Genomic DNA, 24,254 nt, shown 5'->3' on the forward strand with positions numbered 1-24,254 from the left:
AGCATACTGCAGCAACTCTCACAGAAACTCCTAAGCCAGGGTTACCCTTAGTATCCCTATTCGACAAATGAGAATACTGAGGCATCAAGAGAGTCGGCAGAACTTGCTCAAAGATAACAAAAATGTCACTGACCACCTAAGTAAGTGACAGGACAAGAACAGGAATCAAGGCAGACTCATTCCAGTATCTAAGCACTAAACCCCAACGCTCCAACTGCTCCACAGAAAGGAGAAGAGATGTTACCGGGCAGGTGAGGAAGGTGTCCTGATTAACACCCTAAGACCCATTCAACTGCTGTTTGTGAGTGCATTATTGTGGGGGCAAGAGTGGAAGTAGAAGACCTGGTAAAAAGGGAAGGGGGGCTCTAAGGGGGAAAAAACTCCAACTTCCGGTTTTCAAAACAAAACAAACATTTAGTACATGGTAGGGTCTTTAACAAACAGAGGCTGACTAGGAGAGGAACACGTATGGAAAGGAACCAAACTTTTGGCTGGGGACAGTACTATAATAATGAAAACACCAGCCCTGGCCAAGAGACTGACCACTGGTTTTCACATAAATTAAAATGTAAATGTCCTAACCAGTCAGAAAGTATCATATACACATACAAATAGATTTTAAAAAATAGAGGACTCTGGAGCAAGAACCAACACAAAAGTAGGCCCTGAACAGAAATGAGCACTTCTGTTATCGTTCTGGATCAATTTACAAGAAATGTCACAATGAAATCTTCTCTAAGCACTGTGATTATATAATCCTTACTATTTTCTTCCCTGTCATGTGTGTAAAATATGTAAGAAAAAGAATTCTAAGTGTTTCTGGTAGTTACTACATGTTAGAACCAGCCTTGTGCTGTAAACTTATTTTTACTCTTTGCAACCTTGTTCTATTTCAGCTACATGTATTTTAAAGATCTCTGGACACCAATCCTTCACTGTTCTTTATTTCCAAGGACCTTGGTACAATGCATTCGCAGCTGGGAAGGCTGCCATCAGGAGCTGCTGACACACATTCCAGGTGCTAAGCTCTGCTGTATTTTCATAAAGCCGAAGGAAACAAGAAAAAGCTTGCCAAGCCTCAAGAACATGGCAGCCTCTGCTTTCCTGCCTCTCTGTGCCCCACCGGTCCACAAACCGGTCTTAGTGAAGGTAAGAGCTACACTATGGTAGGTGTATTTACAGCAGAATCACCACTGTCTTTTCTTCTGCTTATCTTCCCTTGGGAGCTCAAAACAGACTTATAGGATAAGATGAAAATAAAGCTTCAGCATTCATTTAATTGAAATAAATGTCCGGGAATCTTTCATTCAACCATATCAGATACCTTCTGGGGTTAATCCCTAAGCTCAGCCCCCAAAACAGGAAGAAAGGAAACTTGTAGATATTGCTATACCACTAGCGGGCTTTCCCAATTTAAGATTATCTTCCAGTATGTGAACTATTAATGACGATACATTCATAGGAAACACGCTTGCGCGCCAGTCGGTAAGCACAGCAGAAACCACACCAGCCTAGGCAACACCACTCTTACTATCTACTTAAGCACCAGTTGTGAAAGTTCCCTTTTTACTCTATCAAAGCAGATGCTGCTTCTGCCGAATACAGTGTATAAACAAGAAACCAAAAGGGGGGGAAGCCTAGCTTGTTTATAACACCCAGCTGAAGTACTCAGCATTCAGTTTGCAAACCACAACACCATTGCAACACAGACCGAGAGAAACTCAAGTCACTCTCTTCTTGAGTAAGTCTAACAGAAACCATTTACTTCATTCACTATACAGGAAACCTAAAAAATTTTACTTTCCCAATAAGCCTAATTTCAAACAGGAAAAATAACACTTTTTATATTAGAGGTTATATAAAGACTTCCTCAAAGAGTCTGATGAAGCACAAATCCCAATTTGAAGGCAAATGTCAATGGCAGAAAGATCTGCGAGTGAGATCCTGTAGACAAAAAAGGCTGCTGATTTTATAAAGGGGTTTTTTTCAGCTTCTAACTTCCCTATTTGAGTTCAAATATGTTGAATAAACGATGACTACAAAGCCACCATGGGCATGACAGGAAGGAAAAGGCCACATACACAAACACACAACAGGGAAAAATACTCTCCTTGTGTACACTATGTTATCTGGCCACATTTAAAGAACAACTGTGAAAGCTCTAGATTTTATTATGTCTTAATTACACTGATAAACTGAATTAAGAAGGAATTTCCTATTCACCATACTGATCTCCTTTTTACATACTTGGAAGCTTAGTTTGTTGCTCTAAGTGCTGAATGAGGACTGAAAAACAGTGCCAGTCCCATAAAATGCCTGTTATATGGGGAAAAATTAGACCTCCTGCTAACAAGATACAAGATCGTTTTATTTAAAGGGGATGGACACTTACAGATTTTGCTGTCTGGAGCTAGAATAATGCTTTAAATTTCTAGGAGTTACTGGCGTTAACTAGCGTTAACTTGCTTGCCATCTCCATGTTTGAAAGAAAAATACTCTGGAATTTGTAGGAGTAAGTGCCAGTTTAATGGGCCAATAGGGCCCATTATTGTTAAATACCACCGTTCAATACCAAATTGTTAAATACCATCCCCCTGGCCCTGCAGTCACAGGAGAAATTATAAGTATTTCATTCCTGGTGTGACTATTTGAACCTTCCTCCGATACCTGAGCGTTCCTTCATGACTAACAGAAAAAAGGCAGCTGGCTTCAGGATATAGTTGGAAAAAGGAAAAACAACTTCACCTACACACATAATAAACGTATAATCTGACTAAATTATCAATCAAGCAAAGGTAACTACTGATCATCTTACTGTCTCTTTAAAAAATTTATCTTCAGAGTCATGACTCCATATTCAAAAACAGTATTTCCGGGCGCCTGGGTGGCTCAGTGGGTTAAAGCCTCTGCCTTCAGCTCAGGTCATGATCCCGGAGTCCTGGAATGGAGCCCCGCATCGGGCTCTTTGCTCGGCGGGGAGCTTGCTTCCCCCTCTCTCTCTGCCTGCCTGCCTCTCTGCCTACTTGTGATTTCTGTCAAATAAATAAAAAAAAAATATTTAAAAAAAAAAAAAACAGCATTTCCGTGCCATTTCTCTACTCACTATCCTTCACAGTGCTGCATTACCCCCATATGTCTCTGAAGTCACGCATATAATTCTGACCACCCAATTCCCAAGATAATGCTAATATAATAAAACTAGAGCATTTACACTAGATACCACAACTGTTCTACTTACACATGTGTGTGTGTGTGTGTGTGTGTGTGATGTATACATACATTCAGTTTATCCTCTCAACAACTCTGAGAGCTGGCATTTGCTAAGGAGTGTGGAGCAAGACAACCTAGGTTCCAGTCCTGGCTTTACTGCTTCTAGCTGGAACGTCAGTGCCTCTGTGGCCATCATCCGCAAACAACAGTAACACGAACTCATTGGGCTACTTTAAGTCTTAAATAAGCTGGTACATATAAAGAACTTAAAACTGCCTGGCTCGTAAGAAATGCTAATAAATATCAGCATTAATCATCATCTTCATATGACAGATAAAGAAACTGACACAAATTTGTTAAATAAGTAACTTTTTTCAAAGTCACACAGCCAGTAGGTGGCAAAGCTGAGATCCAAACCCATAGTCTGGATCTGGAATTCAGGTTCTTAACCCCTATGTTATACTGCCTCTAAGGGTATCTTACCCCGTTTCAAACCAACAATGGCAGGTGCTACTATCTATACTGGTGAAGAGAAATCCTTAAAAAACCATGCAGCTGCCACTACCGAAGCACCAACACATTAAGCACCCAATGGAACCTACATTAAAACCAGAAAAAACAGGGCGCCTGGGTGGCTCAGTGGGTTAGCCTCCACCTTTGGCTCCGGTCATGATCCTATGGTCCTGGGATAGAGCCCCATATCAGGCTCTCTGCTCAGCAGGGAGCCTGCTTCCTCCTCTCTCTCTCTCTCTCTCTCTCTCTCTCTCTTTCTGCCTGCCTCTCTGCCTCCTGTGATCTCGGTCAAATTAATCTTTTTTAAAAAATAAATAAAACCAGAAAAACCCAGAACCATCTCAAGCACACACAAGTGCTTGTAGTACCAACAGGGAATAAAGTTTCAGACCCAAAACTGCTCAAGACAGTCTATTCAAGCTGTGGTCGACATTTAGGCTCAGTGGGCATTCTGGCCAGTCTGAAAATTCAGAACAAATCCATGCGGGAGAGTACAGGAGATCAGAACACGGTCCTCTGCCCACCCTGGCAGACTGCTTTTCCTGCCACATCAGCCACATGGGACGGCAGCAGGCTGTCCTTGTCCCTTGCCACCACTTCTGAGAGAACCTTTCACTCAGAAAGACAAAGGCAATGAAATATCACCTTACCTTTTTAAAAATTTTTCCATTTGGTTGTACTTCATCTTCCTCATTTAAAATTTCACGTGTTCCCAAGAGTCTTTTGTCCTTAAATTTGTTTTTTGCATACATAAAAACTTTATCTAGTGTATCACATCCAGGGTATAATACTGAAGCCAAACCATCCAAACTGTTAATTGATCTGTATGCAGACTCAGGTTTTGAATTTACAGGTTTTGCTTTAATTTTGTTTGCTTTTTCTTGTCTTGTCTCAAACAAAAGATAATATGGGATGTATGTTAAAACAGTATAAAGTGACATCAGAAAATGTATGAAATACAGAAGAATGGGATTGATGGTCTGTTTTAGCTTCATGGTAGATGGTTTTGAAGACACGTGGTTATTCATAAGTGCTCAAAAAAAGTGGAATTAACGGATTTCCAGAATCTAGAAGGAAGGGGGAAAAAAAGGTATTAGTTCAAAATCATTTTAAAATAACTGTAAAGAAAAAAATCTTCATTTTAGATATGCAAGTGATATTTTTTTCCCCAATCAAGCAGCAGCTGGTACTGGCCTCCAGCAAAGTCCAGTCCACTCCCAATATGGTTGGGTGAGTCTCTTACAACTATCAGCAATGGAAATTACCACAGAGAAGTTTCTACATCATTCTGTAAACAGGTGATTTTTCCAACCTAACTCCAAGTGTCCACAACACTTCCCAGGGGTGAGAAGAGAGCAAGCCAGAAGACTAGAATCAAGGCCAAAAATGTACTAATTTCCTGCTCATCCCTCAGGGACGGCAAGTGCTTTGCAGACACACCATTCTCCTTCCTCATGGCCCTGGCTACCTGCTCAATAATTACTGCATTCTTTCCCAGTGGGCTCCACACTCTTGCTCTAGGTGGCAACAAGCAACTGGTGCTGGCAAAAAACATAGAATTCACTTCCCAAAGTGGTATTTTTCAGTTTGGCAGGCTAAACTTGTGAAGCAAGAATGCAGTAAACTCTGACCATTTCTACTTTGCATTCATCAGATTTACTGACAATCTCCTATGTGTTACATCCTACTCTAAGTACAGGAACTACAACAGTGAACAACAGTCTCTGTTCCTTCCCTCTGGGAGCCTAAAATTCACTGGGGGAGGAAGACACACAAACGTACATATAAAGGCACACCGAGTGATGGTAAATCCTCAGAGGAGAAGTGAACCCAGGAAAGGGAAACACAAAGTGAATGGGCGAGGCCAGAGAGGCTAGTAGTACAAGGGTGGTCCACAGGAGTCTCTCCAGCCAGGGCTATCTGAGCAGAGACTACCAAAAAGAGGGACAGTGGGCCATGTGCCTTTCTGGGGGAAAACTGAGCACTCCAGGCAGAGGAAACAGCCTCTGTGTGGTAGGTACATAATATCATTTACAAAAAAAAAAAAAAAAAAAAATATATATATATATATATATATATATATATATAATATGTATATATATACACCCTGCTAATTATTCCATCCAGCTCCAAATCCAGGGTTATGATTTCTAGTATTCTCATCTCCTACCCCCAACTCCATAGTGGAGAAGTTCTATTAAATTCACATGTGGCCAAAAAATGTGAGGAAACATGAGGAAGCTCTCTACTGCAGGCACAGCAGGCCAAGAATAATACCAGGCACCTGTTAGGTTATGAGAAGCTGAGGCAGGGACTAACTGCAGAGAGAGAGAAGCTCCACACAGAGAAGACCAGAGGCAACAGTGCAGGCCAGGGCCCCACTCACAGAAAAAGACAAGCTGATGTTGATGCCCCTGGCTTTGGAACAACGGCACACAGGTTCTACACAGGCTGAAGCAGGCCATAAGCACAGAGAGACCCTCAGCAATCCCTAAGTGGACTGACTTCAGTTAGAACAGAGAACAGGGAAGCTCAAGCTTCATGGCACTACAGAAAACAATGGAGACTTTGGTGATGAGCAATTAAGATGAGGCTGGTGGTTCCAGGATAGCAACAAGGAAGAGTAGACCAAACAGAAGTTTAACAGAATCAGGGAGAAGAGAATTGAAGAAGAGCTCTTCCAGAGTCAGGGCCACCAAGACTGGCCTCAAATAACCCCTACAAAGGCCATTTAACTGAATCACACCATGGGGCAATTTATGGCCCAAGGCTCTGTTTAACACAATAATGCAATCAGCTAGCTATCAGTGGAGAATAATTGCTGGGTGTGAACCAACAGAGACAGATTTAGCAGATTAACAAGATCAGAGAAAGAGATGGTTCAAGAGTGCTACTAAAACCGGCTGCCAGGGCACCTGGGTGGCTCAGGTCATGATCTCCGGGTCCTGGGATGGAGTCCCACATCGGGCTCTCTGCTCAGTGGGGAGACTGCTTTCCTTCCTCTCTCTCTGCCTGCCTCTCTGCCCACTTGTGATCTCTCTCTGTCAAATAAATAAATAAAATCTTAAAAAAAAAAACGGCTGCCATCCCCTAAAGAGGGCCCTTCAAGGAAACCTTCAGTGTTCCCAAGGCAGTGCTCACTGAGGAGCAACATCAAAGGATGCACACTGGTTGGGCGGGGGCCTAAAATGCCAGTCAAGTCACTAAAAAGACAAGCAAGCAACATAACAAGCCAGGGAAATGGGGAGGGAGCACTCAGCATTCAGAAATGCTATAAAAGATCTTAAATGTGCAGTTTACAACAAAAAATTAAGAGGCATGCAAATAAACAGGGAAGATCCAAACACAGGAAGAGAAAGCAGGCAACAGAAATTGTCCTTTAGAGGGCCCAAATGTCAGACGTGCACAAGACATCAAAGCAGCTATGAAAAACATGTTCAAAGAACTAAAGGAAATCATGCTTAAAAAATTAAAAGTCCAGGGGCGCCTGGGTGGCTCAGCTGGTTAAGCATTTGCCTTCGGTTCAGGTCATCAATCCCAGGGGTCCTGGGATGGAGGCAATCAGGTAAGAGAAAAATTGAGATAATCCTTTACTCCTAGGACTAAGGTGGCTAAAGTGTGTGACGGAAGTCAACAGCTGGGATTTCCAGCTCCTGATTGCCCAGCGGGCGGCAGCAGCTGCTGCTCCTCCAATCCTCCCCAGTAACTGAAATCTTTAAATACAGTGCCGTGGTTTCTGTTATCTGAACCGTGGAGAATAAAGCCACGAACAGAGGAGTTGCTGTGAAAATAGGCAAAAATGGTTTGGGTGCCTTCAACAGAGACAGAAATGCATCAGCAGTGGGATGGCCGGTAGAAAGGAGATGAATACAAGTCTTGAAAATGAGAAGTCTGAGATGCCGATGAGTCATCCAAATATATAAACTGTGAAGATTAAGAGGGACCAGAGCCAGAAGCACAAATTTTAGAGCCATACTCAGATGAAGGATGAGAATGTAAGAAATCTCCAAAATCTGGGACGCCTGGGTGGCTGAGTTGGTTAAGCAGCTGCCTTCGGCTCAGGTCATGATCCCAGCGTCCTGGGATCGAGTCCCACATCGGGCTCCTTGCTCGGCAGGGAGCGTGCTTTTCCCTCTCTCTCTGCCTGCCACTCTGTCTGCCTGTGCTCGCGTGCTCTCTCTCTCTCTCTGACGAATAAAATCTTTAAAAAAAAAAAAAAAATCTCCAAAATCAAGTTCAAGAACAGAAAACTTTGGAAGGAAACCAAAGCCCAGACTGAGCATGAAAATCCCGGTGGCAAGACCAATAAAAGTTGAACCTGGAGAAGGCAGTGCTGTGAACGCCAAGGGTTGGGACAAGGACAGAGGGTTCAGAAACATCAGATGCAGCCTGCATGTACCAGCCACATGCAGTGAAGACATTTCATTGTTCCAAAAGCCTCTGAGAAGACCACCCTTTTCTAAAACAGAGTACAGAACAAACCTCTGGCCAACTGCATCCTATTAGCTGAAGCGGTTGTGGAAAATCTACAGAACTAAGAAATAGTCATGGTGCTCTATTATGTTGCCCATCTTACAGTGTCAGCTTTCAGAAAGCAAACCTGAACAATTAAATCTGTTCATCACTTCCTTCGCGACTTCTAGGTTTACAGTTCATGTTAAGACGGCCTCATCCATACCAGGGTTACACTAATGGTCTCCTGTATTTTTTCTAGTATTTGCATCATTTAGATTTTTTTTTTATTTTATTTATTTATTTGACACAGAGAGAAAGATCACAAGCAGGCAGAGAGAGAGGGAGAAGCAGGCTCCGCTGAGCAGAGAGCCCAATGCAGGGCTCGATCCCAGGATCCTGGGATCATGACCTGAGCCGAAGGCAGAGGCTTTAACCCACTGAGCCACCCAAGCGCCCCCATCATTTAGATCTTTAATCACTATGGAATTTATTTTTCTATACTAAGGAAGAAAGCTTTTTTCTTCCAGATGAACTACCTGAACTGCTTATTAAATAAACCACCCTTTTCTCGATTAACCAAAATGTCATCTTCAACATAAATCCTTGTTCAGAACTGGATCTGTTTCTAGACACAATTCTGTTCCTTGGTTGAACCTGTCTACTGCTTTGCCGTGCCTCCAAATACAGTAGATTGACAGCAGTGCTTCTCAACTGTGATCCACAAGACCAATTATACCAGAATTACCTTTGTGAGTATTTAAATAGAAGACTCTTCAAACATCCTGTCCCCTCTTCCTTCCCTCCCCAATACCTATAAATTGAAAAACTCTAAATAGCAGACTAATTTTTTAAACAGCAACCATGTAAATTTTATGTACACTGTTTGAGAACTTCTATTTTTAGTATCTAGTAAGACTCCCACTACACATGTTCTTCAAAATTTTCTTATCAATTCTTACAGATTTATTCTTTTACATAAATTTTGAAGAGTTAACATTTGTCTGGCAAAACAAAGTGAAAATCAAAAGGAAAACAAGATTCAGGGAAAAAATACATAACAGGTGTTAGGAGCAGACAAGGAGAAAGAGCCACATGGGTATCCGGGAGAAGGGAAATTCCAGGCTGAGCCCAGGAAGGATGGGGGACAGGGAAAGAGGACGACGAGGAGGACAAAGAGGGCATTGTAGAAGAGTGGGGCCAGATCCCAAAGGGCCTGGGACCACTACGAGACTGTATTGACCTGAGTGAAATCACCTGTTACCATCAAAAGGCCAACTCTGGCTGCTGCAGGACCAAGGAGACCAACTGGGAGCCTTTGCAGGGAACAGATGTGAGATGACCAAGATGTAGACCAGAATGAAGATGAAGCAGTGAGAAGGGACCCTAATCTGACTCTGTACTGAAGGTACAGCCCTAGGAAGAGTAAGAAAGAAAGGGGGGTGCAAGGTGTTTGGCCTGAGATAATGAAACACCACTGAGCTGCATCACTAACTAACGAAAGAAGACTGCAGGAGGAACAGGTCTGAGCGAAGCACAGTTCAGTTTTGTTGAAAGCAACTCAGACAGTGATAGTATTTTTGGCCATGAGAGTGGTTTGGCATGCCTAAGGGAGTGGGAAGTACAAAGAGCAGGTTCTGGGGCAGATCAAAATTGAGAGGCCTGGGGCATGACAAAAAGGGTCAGTGTCCACAAGAAAACCAGACGGGTAGAGTAAAAGGAGGAGGACACTGATCAGCTGTACACATTACCTAACAAGTCAGCAAAGATGAGGTCTAAAATGTGAATCAAAGCCTCAGTAGAGGAGACTACACACTCATCAGGATGGCTACTAACAAAAACAAACAAACAAACAAAATAACAGTCCTGGCAAGGATGCGGAGATAGAGAAACTAGAACACTTAAAATTCTGCTGTTGGGAATGCGGCATGGTGCAGCAGCTACTGAAAACAATATGGCAGTTCATCAAAAAATTAAAAATTAAAAACGGATTACCGTATGATCCAGCAAATGCACTTCTGGGTGTTATTTCCAAAGGAATTAAAAGCAGGGGCTCAAATAGGTATTCGTACACCCAGCTTCATAGCGAAGTTATTCACAACAGCCAAAAGGGGGAAGCAACCCAAATGTCCACTGGCAGGTGAACACGTGAACAAAATGTTGATAAAGACACACAATGGACTATTACTTAACCTTAAAAAGGAATGAAGTTCTAATAGTTCTGATACATGCTACAACATGCATGAATCTTGAAAACATGACACTAAATAAAATAAAGCAGACACAAAAGGACAAATAATACATAATTCCACTTACAAGAGATGCATAAAGAAACTGGACTGGATTGCCAGGGACTGAGGGGAAGGAGGGCTGGCAAGATGTGTTTAATGTGTATAGAGTTTGGAAGAGCAAGAAAGTTCTGCAGATGGATGATGGCGATGGTCCACAACAATGCCATGAACTGTACACTTAAAGATGATTACACTGGCAAATTCTGTTACATGTACTTTAATACAATAAAAAAAAAAAAAAGTGTGAGGGTCACTGCTGACCTCGAAAATAGCTATGATAAGGATCAAAGCCCAACTGGAATGTGCTTAGGAAAGGGGAAGAGCACTCTACAGAGGAACAGAGAAATGGATACTAGGACAGGACAAAGCAGATTCTTTGGTTTTCAAGATAAAAGACAGTGGGGCGCCTGTGTGGCTCAGTCAGTGAAGTCCGCCTTCAGCTCAGGTCATGATCCCAGGGTGCTGGGATCAAGCCCTGCATTGGGCTCCCTGCTCAGCCCAAACTCTGCTTCTCCCTTTCCCTCTCCTGCTTCCCCTGCTTGTGTTCCCCAACACTCTGTCAAATAAGTAAATAAATAAAATCTTTGTTGGCGGGGGGAGATAGTTACAGCTTGTCTGCATACTGATGGCTATAACCCAGTAGAGGAAAGAAAAAGATTATACAGAAGTGAGGGTGACACGCAGCACCCAAGTGAAGAGGATGGCTGTGCACAGGAACAGGGACACAGATGCATGTGGGTGGTACCAAGAGCCATTAGAAGATTCTTTTCTGAGTGCTTCTATTTTCTCAGGGTAATCGGAAGAAAAGTCGCGGACTGAGAGAGGAAGAAAGGAAGGTATTAGAAAATTAAGTAGAAAGAAAGTATTAAGCAGTCATCTAGGAGAACAGGAAAACAGGGAAAGAGACAGTAGAATCACTTGACAGCTCCTAAGGCCCACCTGAAGGTGGAGTCCTAGATGTAAAGGAAGATCTAGTTGTGTGCTTCCCAGCCAAGTTCAACTGATGGAGCACAAATGGGAACCAGGCAGAGAAGCGGGTATTAACCAAGGAGAGGGTTTTACCAGGCAAGTACCGAACAAAACATGGGGAAGGGGAGGAAAACAAGGGAATGAAGACTATTTCCATGACTGATCAGGGAGATTTAAGTTGAGGAAAGAAGGATGGCCCCATTAGGAAGGAAAGGTTTGTGAAAAGGAGATAGGATCAATGATGCAATCAGATCATGTGTGGTGACAGAACTGCAGATGTTGAGGTACTAAGAGTGAGTAAAATGGATCCACAGGAGGTAATGGTTTGAGAAGAATGCTTGAAGTTGGTATGCAGAAGGTGGCATACAGTTAGTATTCATGGAGAGGTCCAGGTTGTAATGATGGAGGAACGGGTAGCAAAGGCAGACTGGAGTAGGACATCTTTTAGAGAAGTATTGAGGGATGTCTGGGTGTTCAGTTGGTTAAGCAGCTACCTTCAGCTCAGGTCATGATCTGAGGGTCCTAAAATCTAGCGCCTACACCAGGCTCCCTGCTCCACGGGGAGTCTGCTTCTCCCTCCCCCTCCGCCTGCCACTACCCCTGCTTATTCTCTCTCTCTCTGACAAATAAATCAATCTTTAAAACAAATCTTTAAAAACAAAAATTTTTAATTAAAAAAAAATTAAAAACTGTTGAGTGCTGAATGAAATCAAATAGGAAACAGAAATTAAGCAAGGGAATCTGTATGTTTCTCAGCTTGATACAAAACAGGCTTGGGGAGGGGATCCTAAATTTTTTTTTTTTTTTTAATTTTGTTTGTTACCATACAGGTTTCTGGAGTAGAATACAGTGATTCATCACTTACATACAACAAACAGCCAGCACTCATCACAACCAATGTCCTCAATGCCCATCACCCACCTAGGCCATCTCCCACCCACAACCCTCCATCAACCCTGTTTGTTCTGTATCCTTAGGAGTCACTTATGGCTTGTTTCCCTCCCTCCTTTTTCAGAAAAGGGGTTTGAAACATGCACACACAAAAACACATGCATAAATACACACATATACTAGTCTTGGCGCTGCCGCCAGTTACTATGAGACCTTGTCTAAGTCAATAAATTGTTAATTTTCTTATCATTAATGATGCTGGAATTCAAGTAAACCTATTTTAAGACTAAACTGTACTGATGCCAAGCACTCCCAGATCAATCTTGGGAGTACTGGCAATCATCAAATACTGAAGAAGTAAATGAGCAGAGGAACCCAGTTCTAGCCCTGTCGTCTATACAAGACACTCTTCTCCTTTGGTGGGGGCAGGGGGAGGTAGGTAGTCAAGAATTGCCATGCTTTAAAACAAAACAAACAAACAACAGGAAGATTTCTAAGGTCCATTTCCAAAATTCTAACATTTTCCAATCAATTCATTTTGAATCATGTGAATACACTATCTTAACAACAGCAAAAATACTTTTTAACATACAGTCGAAAGACAATATGGATGGTCTGTGAGAATATGCCAGTGTTTGATGGACTGATCCAACAAAGACAGAAGGGCTAATACCTGGGTTAAATTTCCTGTCAAGTTCAGAACTACTTCAAGCCAACCAACACATAGAGACCCACACACGTTTTAATGCACTGAGCAAGGTATGTTTTCATATATTCATCCTGACCTCTTGCATCTCTAGCCATGTAAGAACAAGAGCCAAATACTGCTAGATGGTACACTTATTTATGCAGATAAATGTATAAAGTCTAAGGTCTACACAAAAAAGCAGCTCAATCTTTTTACACACCAGAATGTCCCTTCACTCTTATTTGGGGCAGTCAGGCTTAACAAATAAAAACAGAAGATACCCAGTTAAACTTGAATTTCAAATAAACAATCAACAGATTTTAGTGTACATATATCCCAGGCAGTATCTGGAACATGTAGTAAAAAAATTATTTGGTTTTTATCTGAAATTCAGATTTAACTGACTGCCTTCTGTTGTATCTGGCAACCCTAATCCCATCCCCAGTCTACCACGAAGTGTGACAATTAATTAGGATGACAACCACTCTGGGTTGCCCCAGACTTTGGGGTTTCCCAAAACACAGGACCTTTCAGTACTAAAACCAGGAAGTTTTAGGCAAACCTGTCACCCCACAATTAACCATCTCATGGAACAGGCAAACAATTTACAGCCCGGATTCTACCACTAGTTAATTTTGATCTTTTGTTTATGAAATAACTTTTCTGTGCCTTATTTTCCCATGTCTGTCATCATTTATCTAATCTGCAAAATTTAAAGTGAAGATAAAATGGAATGCAGAAAAAAATAAAGGACTCTGGAAAATGCAAAGGCAATATAAGTGCTAGTTATTAGTATAGTTGGTTTAGGTACAAAGTTCTGTTTATGTATAATTTCAAAGCAATTTTACTTACAGAGTTTAATTTACATACTTTATATAATCTACTGAAGGTACTATCTATCACCTGCAATACTAATTTGCATATAAAAACGTTCAATAGACTTGTTCCTTTTAGACAATAAGCTCTTGGTTTGATGCTGGCCCTCCCCACTTACTCATTATGTAACAGGGACAATTCCCTTTAACATTCCAGAGCTTCAAGTTCACTGTAGAACTGGGGAGATGGTAATAATAAGCCTCACAAAACTCCCTTTGGGAACAAAGAAAGCAGGTGAACACACTCTACATAAACTACAAAATACAATGCATGTGTTGGTAGCACTTTAAATTCACTTATGCCAAACTATGTATACCAATACCAGTATTTTTCTTTCATCGTGATTATTTATACTCTCACTGATTCTGAAGATACTTAAGTCAAATGTATGCTCACTGAGACCCTAGGCCATGGAGCCAAACAGATGGAGTCTGACACTTAGTTCTACTACTTACTAAACGTCACCTTAGGTCAACTGATTTTCTAAGCCTCAATATCCTCACCGGTAAATGTGAAGAGTGTAAAGACCACAAGGAGTACTCAGCAGCTAGCACGTGTGAAGAAGGGTGGTGTGTCTGCTTCACAGGAAGCACTCCAGCCTCAGCTGTGGGTTGCCATTACCGTTTCAGGCATTTAATATTCTAAAGGTTAGAAGAACCCAAAATCATAGATCCACCCATAAAATTCCTTACAGAATAATAAGTAAAGAGAATAAGGATACTTAGCACATCTTGCATTTGGAATTGGTGTGATTCCATTTAGCATCTCTAGTTCACTAGTAAACTTTGAGGATTTCTCTCCATGAGCTTCAGTTAGATGATGACAAATTTATTTTTGTTTAGGAAAACATTTATGAAGAATACTTTTTTCTCACAGCTATTACTCCATACTAAACTTTAAATATCCTGGGATTTTATGACCCAGAACTACTGGATCCCACTTTGTGGATCCTACCCAACACCTAAAGGTAAAGAACGCATGTGTGATGTAATTCAGGACCAACTCTGTTTAACCAACTCAATTTACCAGACCTCCATACCCTTAAAAAAGAGTTGATCCTCAAAAGACTTCCCTAACTCTCAGGGGTTTTATAGTCTCATCTACTGCTAATAACCTCATGCCAAGACCCAGCAACACACAGGGGAGTCAGAAGTGGTTCTGTTGTCCATTCATCAATCCTATCATGTGGTAGATCCCCAAACACCCCCTACCCAGAAAACTCACACCACATGCATGGGCTCTCTGAATCATGTTGCTTCACCTTCCTCATCTAAGGCAAAAACCTATTACTATTCTTTCTACTCACTTTCCAAACCACGTAACTCCCCTTATTATATCCAAAAGAAGTGACATGGAATCCTCTATATAGAAGTGCAGCTTTTTATCCTAGAATTTTGTTTAAGGTTAATCCATTGAAGGGAAATGAGGGGAATGGTATGTTCAGTCATCATTATACTATTCAAATGGTTGGGCAGAAAAACTAAACCTTAGGAGCCCTACTTCATAGCACTATTTTGACAAATTCATCAGTGTGTCCTATCCAGCCAAGAAGTAAATGCCCTAACTATATTGTAACAATACTGAATAGGACCATTTAACCCTCCGTAGTACTAATTCCTTACTTATTCCAATTATCTCCAAAATGTTCATGAGAGCCACCTATACAAATATTTCAGAACATTAACTATTCGATTATATAATGACATCAGCCTAGATGGTTGGTACTTGAAGGTCTTATTAGTAACTTCAACTCAATCCAGGTAAGTACTTTATTTAGTATTACATGAAACTAAACCTAGGAGAGTAGATTGGTTGATGGCTCAATTAACAACTTCACTTTTGAACTTAACTATTTTCTTCCCTACTTTAAAAACAGAAAATGCAATTAAAGAAAATTCAAAGGCCAGAGGCTAAATAATTGCAAACATATGAAATATGTCAGCAAAAGTAACATGCTTAAAATAAGAAAGAACACTTTTGAGGAGACAGTTCAGGTAAATTCAGTCTTTGAGAATGTAGAGGGATTAACATGTCAAAATTAAGATTTTCAGGATAATTTTAGTCTACACCATCTAAATCTATCCAATCTATATCTATACTTAAAGAATTTATAAATTGTTCAGTAAGATTCCTTAGCTATTTCCTTATTTTTTCCTCAACCCTCCCCAGCCCAAAAGCCCTTTCTCTCTATCTTGGCATACTGTTAAGAACAAAGTAAGGTGAGGCCCAGATGGCTCTGTCAGTTAAGCTTCCACGTCTTGATTTCAGCTCAGGTATCATAATCTCAGGGTTGTGAGATCAAGGTCCCATCAGGCTGGGCATGAGCTTGCTTAAGATTCTCGCTTTCCCCTTCTGCCCCTCCCTTACCTTTCTCTCTCCCCTGTTTAAAAAAAAAAAAAAAAAAAAAAAAAAAACCTTAATAATATAAAACACAAGAACTGTTAAGTACATTGTAGAAACATATAATTACAGGATAAATAACCTGCATCACAACCAACATTGTATCAACTTCATTATCTATATTATCTAAACCTCAAATAGTTAAGAATAAGGTTTAACATGCAATATTTCCTTAGTGAATACTTAGTCTTTTGCTGTTTTTTACTTTATTCATATAATCTTATTCTATTTTTCCTTAACTCTTTACAGAAATTTTCTTGTTCCCATCAACTATTTTACTGCTAATATAGCTTTTCCGGAACAAGAGCTATGAAGACACGGTCTTCCCGTCTCTCCTCCAGTCTCCAGTGCGCCCAGCTTTCTGGCCTCTTGCAGCTTTTCTGTAAATGTTCAAAAACCTAGATTGTGTTTTAAAAATAGAAGGCACAAGAAAAAGGAATCTTCTAGCTTCAACAGCTATGAGAACTATCTGACCTTACTCGAGGAAATCGTTTTGAGTTAAGCCAAAAAAAAAAAGAAAAGAAAAGAAAAAACACCAGCAAACCTGCTGCTGTCCTCATCTCCTTCCAAACTTCAAATCTAGATCACTTTCACATGGGAATGAACAATATTCTGAATAATTTCTCTCTACTGCATGGGTATATGCACCGATAACCCCTTCTGCTATCACCTGAATGTGCAACACTGGATAAAGGTGAGTGAAGTCCTGAAGGCCATCAGAACTTGTCTACTCCAGGAAATATTTAAATATAAACTACCAGAATCATGAACAAAATACACTTTAAACCAATATAACTGAACACCAAGAAAAAAATAAGAATAATGACTTACTGTGCATCTCTAACAGTTAAGACACTAGACAATACCTATGGTAATGGGTTTACATTCATTCATGTACAACTCTATTTGTTAATGTTCTTCTTCAAATTCTACAGACCCTTTTACAGTTGACTAATGCCAACAGCGTTAAAACAAAACTTTGTAATCAAAATCTGCTTCTCTAGATTTTTTAAGGAGCCCAAAATACTACACTATGACCATCACAAAAGCACATGTTCACATGCACATCCGTTCAATTTTTCCATCATTTCTGAAGTCACAGGCCTTCTGAATACGCACAGTTCCCCACATGGAACACCATGCAGTTCTAAGTTTTAGAATACAAAAGATACTGAGTTCCTCAAATCCTCTGTTACATTCCCTTTACTTCCCAATATATTAATCTATATAAAGCGACAAATGTCCTTTCCCTTTTTGGGGTGCCTGATCAAGTCTAGACAAACTAATGAGAGATAAAGTTACTTCTGTCACTTTGTAATAGCACTTTTTCCCCAGGAACCACTCACCACTTCCTCGTCCCCTAAGTAGATGTACGAAAACTCCAAAACCACTTCCCTGTCTACCCCAATCCAGCCGAGCCTCTATGAAAGAAAAAACTGACTGCAATCATCTATAAAAATGCCTTACTATTTAATACCCATTATTTGATACACAGTACTTTTTTTTTTTCAGGTAGGCTCCATGCCCAACGTGGAGCTTGAACTCACAAACCTAAGATTGAGAGTCACACGCTCTACCAATTAAGCCAGCCAGGTCCCTCTACACGGCAAATTACCTTTGCAATTCCAATTACTTTGTAAATCTAAACTCTGCTGGGCCATTCTTAGCTAGAAATTCCAAGTCTGGAGTTTCCAAAACCCACTAAGCACCAAAAGAAATTTGTAGAGAATCTACTGTGTTCCAATGTATTCACTTAGTGACTTCAAAGCATGCTTCATGTGGCTAAATATACAATTCAAGAAAATGTAGGCAAAGAAATGTCTAAAATAAAGTGAAGGCACATCAAAAGACAAGGAATCTTCTCTTTCCATCACACTTACTTCATTACAAGATGGTCAACTCAGATTTGCACATAAAAAGGACTAGAAAGACAAACTCCAAACTGGTAAGGGCTGGTCCCCTCATAGAAGAATCATGGGAACAGAGAAGGAAGTTACCCTTTTACTTACAGACTCCTAAACTGTTTAGTTTTTAATAATAAATATAATATTTACTTGCATTCTTTTAAAAAATCCATAGAAAACAAAGATTACTCAATTTGACCAATGTGGGCAAAGATGGGGGGAGGGACAAAAATTCTGAAATGAAACAGAAGATAAACGTCAACACTCATGATTCTAATTGATAAAAATGCTTATTGCTTGCTTTTATAGTCTCAAAGCATTTTATCAACATGGATTATTTCCTGTAACAGTTCTGGAAAGAATACAACCTGCCATATTCTAGCCCACCACACCATGAGTAATATGCAGAACTTGCTGTAGGTTAACAAAAAACCCACTGCTGTTTCCCAGGCCGGGAACCTACAACTTGGTTAAGATGTTCAGTTAGGAATTTCAAATAACACTAACACAAATTTAAAATGACCAGCACATTCTGAAATGGCAATACCACTCTAATTAGTGCTAAACACAAAATCGATTACTGTGTTCAGAAACGCTCAGATACTTAAAAATTTGAGAAAAGATCAGTGATATTGTTGAATAACATGGCTTAATGTTCCAATGCATTTGTATTCAATTAAAATTAGTATAAAAGCTATCTTCTCCTAACTTTCATAATTCTATAATCACAAAGTGGGAAGAATTAAAAAAAAAATTGACAGTTTAGACACACTCGGTTTTAACTTAAAACAGTTTATGCTTAATAGGAGTATTCTGTAGTTAAAAAATTAACTTTTTACCAGCTGACAATGGTAGGAGGTGCTAGTACCTTCAAAATACATGCCTTTGATTCACTACCTGTCAAAACAAAAAAAGACAAACATTACTACTTGTAGTCTAATCCATCAGAGCCAAATTATCAACCTTTTCCTGGAGATACTTTTACTTCCAAAAACTCAGAAAATTTTCTTTTTTTTAAAAACATCATCTATCACACTAGCAAATGACATTTTATCATTAATCTTTCATCAAAAAAAATCTTATTATGTATCCCTAAACACCTATTAGAATAGCCAAAATCTGAAAATACTGGTACCACCAAATATTGGCAAGAATACAGCACAAGAGGAACTCATTAATTGCTGGTAGGAATGCAAACTACATGGCCACTTTAGAAAACAAGTTTGACAGTTTCCTAGAAAACTAAACCTATTCTTTACATTATGATCCAGCCTCCTGGATGAACTGAGTCCCCCTGGTATTTACCCAAATGAGCTAAAAGCTTATTTTTAATTAAAAAAAAAACCTACATAAAAATATTTATATTGGCTTTATTCATAATTGCCAAAACTTGGAAGTAACTAAGATGGCCTTCAATAGGTGAATGCATAAACTGTGGTCCATCCAGACAATGCAATATTATTCAGCACAAAAAGAAATGTGCTATCAAGCCACGAAAGACATTGAGGAAATTTAAATGTGCATTACTAAAGGAATGAAATCAACACGAAAAGGGTACATATACTTTTTTATTCCAACTCTGTAACATTCTGGAAAAGGAAAAGCTATTGAGGACAGTAAAAGGTTGCCAAGAGTTAAGAAGGAAAATGGGATAACAGGCAGAGTACAGAGGATTTGGGGGGTGGTAAAACCGTCATTATGTATTTGTCCAAACCCATGGAATGTACAACACACAGAGTGAGCCCTCAGGTAAAATAAGGACTCCAAGTGATAATGGTGTTATCAATATAGGTGCACTGACTGTAATATATGTACCATTCTGGTGTGGGATTATTGATAATGGGGAGGCTATGCATACTTTAGATCAGAGGTATATAGGAATCTCCCTGCCTTCTGCTCAATTTTGCTTTAAACTTGGAACTTCTCTAAAAAATAAAGTCTATTAAGAAAAAAAAAAGGTACAACCAAAATTTTGAAGGCACATATTGAGTTTCTTCTCTCATAATGGTAGTGGTCAAGAAGAATAATTACTAAGATTTATAAACAGTATTTCACTGTGTATACAACACTTTTATCCACTTATCTCAATTTTTTTTTTTTTAAGTTTATTCATTCATTTGACAGAGAGAGAGAAACAGAGACAGAGAGAGTACAAGCATGGTGAGAGGCTGGGGGAGAGAGAGAAGCAGACTCCCCTGCTGAGCTGGGGGCCTGTCCTGGGGCTGGATCCCAGGACCTGGAGATCATGACCTGAGCCAAAGGCAGACAACCATTTGAGCCACCCAGGTGCCCCTCAACGATTTTTTAAATTGCTTGTGAAGCAGGAAGGTTTGCAGTCATTACAGGCTTAAAAAAAAAAAAATTTAACATCAGCCCAAACTCACAGGGTCTGTAACTGGACTTAACAGTTAAGTATTTCGACAAAATTTAGCATATCACTACTCATAATTAACTTCCTTATTCCCTGTCAAGGCAGCCAAATATACTTTAAAAAAAAAAAAAAGGAGTAGGCCTTAAATCCAGATAACCCTGGGTCTAAACCCCCCAGTCTTTCTCATTTGTTTAGAGTCTTCTAAACAAATTCATTCATTCATTCATCCATTTATCCATCTATCCATCCAGGTAGGGGGAAATCTTACAAATTTACCTGCTATTTCATATGCCAGTTTCCTCATAAATAGGGATGACAATATATATATATATATATAATTCATATCCAGAATATTTGTTGAATTTCTATAAATAAAATACAACTCAGTAGAAAAAATAGGCTACATATGTCCATGGGAAAAAAACCTAAACGCCCATTAACTATGAAATTGTCTCACTATTAAACACAAATGGAAACATTATCATTTCCCCCATCAAATTTTTTTATTAGAATAAACGGGGCACCTGGGTGACTCAGTTGATTGGGCGCTGCCTCCAGCTCAGGTCATGATCCCAGGGTCCTGGGATCGAGCCCCACATCAGGCTCCCTGCTCAGTGGAGAGGCTGCTTCTCCCTCTTCCCTCTGCCTGCCACTCTGTCTACTTGTGCTCTATCTCTGTCAAATAAATAAAATTTAAAAAAAAAAGGAAAGAAAAAAACATCACAAGTATTGGCAAGGATATAGGAAACAAGAGTGCTCTTGGCTTTGTTGGGGGAAATGCAGCCACTTTGGAGAGCAATTTGGCAGCATCCAGCAAAGCTAAGGATGTAAATTCCTACAACCTAGAAAACGCCTCCTAAAAAAAAATTGCCCTGGAGAAATTCTGGCACATGTGCATATTTTATTTTGTTAATTAACACGAAAGGTCCTAGTATTTAACTGGCCCTTAATAAATGCTGAATCTCCTCAACAACTAGTTAGTGAATGAATGCCTACTCGGCTCCATACCCAATGCTATCCACTCTGGAAATGTGTCCATAGGCCTCAAAAAGCTCCCAGGACCAAGTACTGAGAAGACAAAAACTACTGGATAAGGAGACAGGCTGTATTAAGGAAACAGGCAAATGAGGTCTTCTGTAAGAAGGCCAAGGAAGGCTGACTAAGAACTGATTTATTTAACTAAGAACTGAGTGGATCCACAGATTTTTGGCAAAGGACACAAGAGAGGAAACTACAGGCAATTAAAATAGCATCTGCGAAAGCACAGAAGCACTGGAGAACTCGTAAGTACCTGAAGGCAGGCTGACAGATGACCCCAGAGGCATCAGGCCCTAAACCCTGGAACCAGCAAAAGCTACTTTTCTTGAGAAAAGATCTTTGTAGATGTGTCTGAATTAAGGATCTGGGGATGAGAGCGCAGTATGGGATTCAGCTGGTCCCTAAATGCCACCACAAGTATCCCTGGAAGAAAGGCAAATCTGACACTCCGAGAGGGCAATGGGAGGACAGAGCAGAGCTGTAACATGCTGGCCTCGAAGTCTGGACCCAGGCCACAGAATGCAGCAGGCCCAGCAACTGAAGAGGCAAGAACAGGTTCTTCTCTGGAAGGGGCAACACTCTGCCGACACCTGATTTCAGCCCAGAAACTTCTGGCCTCTTTTAACTGTAGGATAATCAATTTCTGTGGTGCTAAGCCACCAAATCTGCAGCGTTAGAGCAGCTCTGAGAGGAAGCAAAGGCAAGAGCTCACTGGCACTGCCCTCTCTGCTATACTAAGTGGTTTAGATATTACCCAACTCTCTAAAGAGCCATCCAGATTTGTATGCAGAATAGCCACCCCTCATACTGTTAAATCTCACACCAGTGTGGGGAATTTATTGATGGAGGCGGCGGGGACTAGAAACAGAAAAATCAGAATCAAAAATCCAGAGAGAATATGAAGTTCTGGATCACCAGACATTTGACAAAAAAACCCATCACAATGAAAGACAGAGATGAAAACTGAAGTGGGGGGAACCCGATGGAAACAGTCGATGCAGGAAATAGAAAGAATACTTTAAATACATGTGACCCATCTTCCAAAAGATAGGAGAGGCTATTAAATTGATGAAACAAAACTGGGGCACCATACAGGATTAAAAATAATAAAAAAAACTCTTGGAGGCACCTGGGGTGGCTCAGGGGGTTAAAGCCTCTGCCTGTAGCTCGGGTCATGATCCCAGGGTCCTGGGATCGAGCCCCACATCGGGCTCTCTGCTCAATGGGGAGCTGCTTCCTCCTCTCTCTGCCTGCCTCTGCCTACTTATGAGCTATCAAATAAATAAATAAAATCTTTAAAAAAAAAAAAAAAAAAGAAAAGAAAAGGAAAAGCTCTTGTTAAAATTAAGAAGAGCACTTGATATTAAATTTAAAAGTCAACAGATATATTAAGAAAAAAAGGCTCGGAGTATTTTCCCAGAAAGGAAAGCAAAATCAAAGAAGTAGAAAACAAATCAAAAAAGATTTTTAGAAGGTTATACCTGGGGGGCAGAGGGCTATAGGGAGTCTGGGGCTCTGAGGGTTCCAACAGTCCAGGCTCAGCCACTCACCAAAGGCAGAGAGACAAGTGGTAAGGAAATAAGAAAGAAAATATATTTCAGAAAGCCCACACCAAGAGACAGCAGGCTGATGTTTTAAAGACTGCCTCCAAAGTGCTGAAAATACTTCCAGGTTTATATAGGAAAATGTGCGACAAAGGTCAGTGCGTATAGGCAGGTGGGCAGTCAAGGTCAGGTGGATCGTTGTCTTGGGATCAACCACACAGGTAGGTCTTGCTGGCTCAGGACAGTCCTTATTGCTTGAGAGGGGCAGTTTCGGTTCCCATCAAGAGATGTTTTGTGCGATGTTTTGTACAAGGTCTTTTGCCTGAGTTAAAGAGATAAGCTGGAAAGAAAAACTTAATTAGAAACTTTAAGATAAAAATGTAAGTAGTGAAAGTCCTTTTTCAAGGTGCTGAATTAATCCAAAAGATCAAGAGAACAAGTTCCACTAAAAGGAGTTCTAGAAAGAACGAACAAAGAGAATGAAGAGGCAGAAATTACTGAAACACTCGGCAATAAAATATCCCACAGCTGATGGACGCTAGTCGTCAGACTGAAAGGGCCTGCAGAGTGCTAAGCAGATGAGTGGGGGCCAAAATAACTTACCTCTAGACACAGCTTTGTGAATTCTCAGAGCACTTAGTTTAAGAATATCCCAAAAGCTTCAAAACAAAACAAAAACAAAACTAGCTCACCTACAAATAAGTAAATTGTATAACTGATCAATACATAAGGATACTTTTCAGAGTGAAAGCAGGTGCTATGAGATGTAATTTGAAAGTGTCCCAGACAAACCTGAATGTACAGTCTCCCTTCCTATGAAGGAGTAAGAATCATACTGGCCTCAGATGTCTGCAACCCAGGAAGGCTATCAAGAATGCCTTCAAAGTTTTGAGGGAAATGAATTTTAAACTAGAATTCTACTTCTAGCTAAATTCCTGATGAACTGCCAAGTAGAATAAGAAAATACTCAGAGATGTAAAGACTCAGGAAATTCATATTTTGCAAACATACTCTGATGAGACTACCTTAAAAAGTCCTCCACCATGTGCACACAATGACAGTATTTTTAAAGACTATTTTATTAAAACTAGAACTGCCCTACACTTC

General features: G+C 40.2%; 1 protein-coding gene across 3 annotated transcripts in view; it reads right to left on the minus strand.

Annotated features, from left to right (window-relative positions):
• ACSL3 (acyl-CoA synthetase long chain family member 3) overlaps nt 1–24,254 on the minus strand; it is a 67,811-nt gene that overhangs the window by 25,632 nt on the left and 17,925 nt on the right. Inside the window, exons 2-3 of one of the 3 annotated variants that reach the window (XM_059167907.1) lie at nt 19,063–19,091; nt 4,374–4,790 (exon numbers count right to left, since the gene is read on the minus strand). In XM_059167907.1, the coding sequence (XP_059023890.1) occupies nt 4,374–4,751 (378 nt within the window). In that variant the 5' untranslated portion in view covers nt 4,752–4,790; nt 19,063–19,091. Of the gene's footprint in view, nt 1–4,373; nt 4,791–19,033; nt 19,092–24,254 lie in introns of all 3 variants that reach the window. The other 2 variants (XM_059167906.1, XM_059167905.1) reach the window with 2 other exon arrangements.

Source organism: Mustela lutreola, chromosome 3, assembly GCF_030435805.1.
Source record: "Mustela lutreola isolate mMusLut2 chromosome 3, mMusLut2.pri, whole genome shotgun sequence".
Taxonomy (NCBI): domain Eukaryota; kingdom Metazoa; phylum Chordata; class Mammalia; order Carnivora; family Mustelidae; genus Mustela; species Mustela lutreola.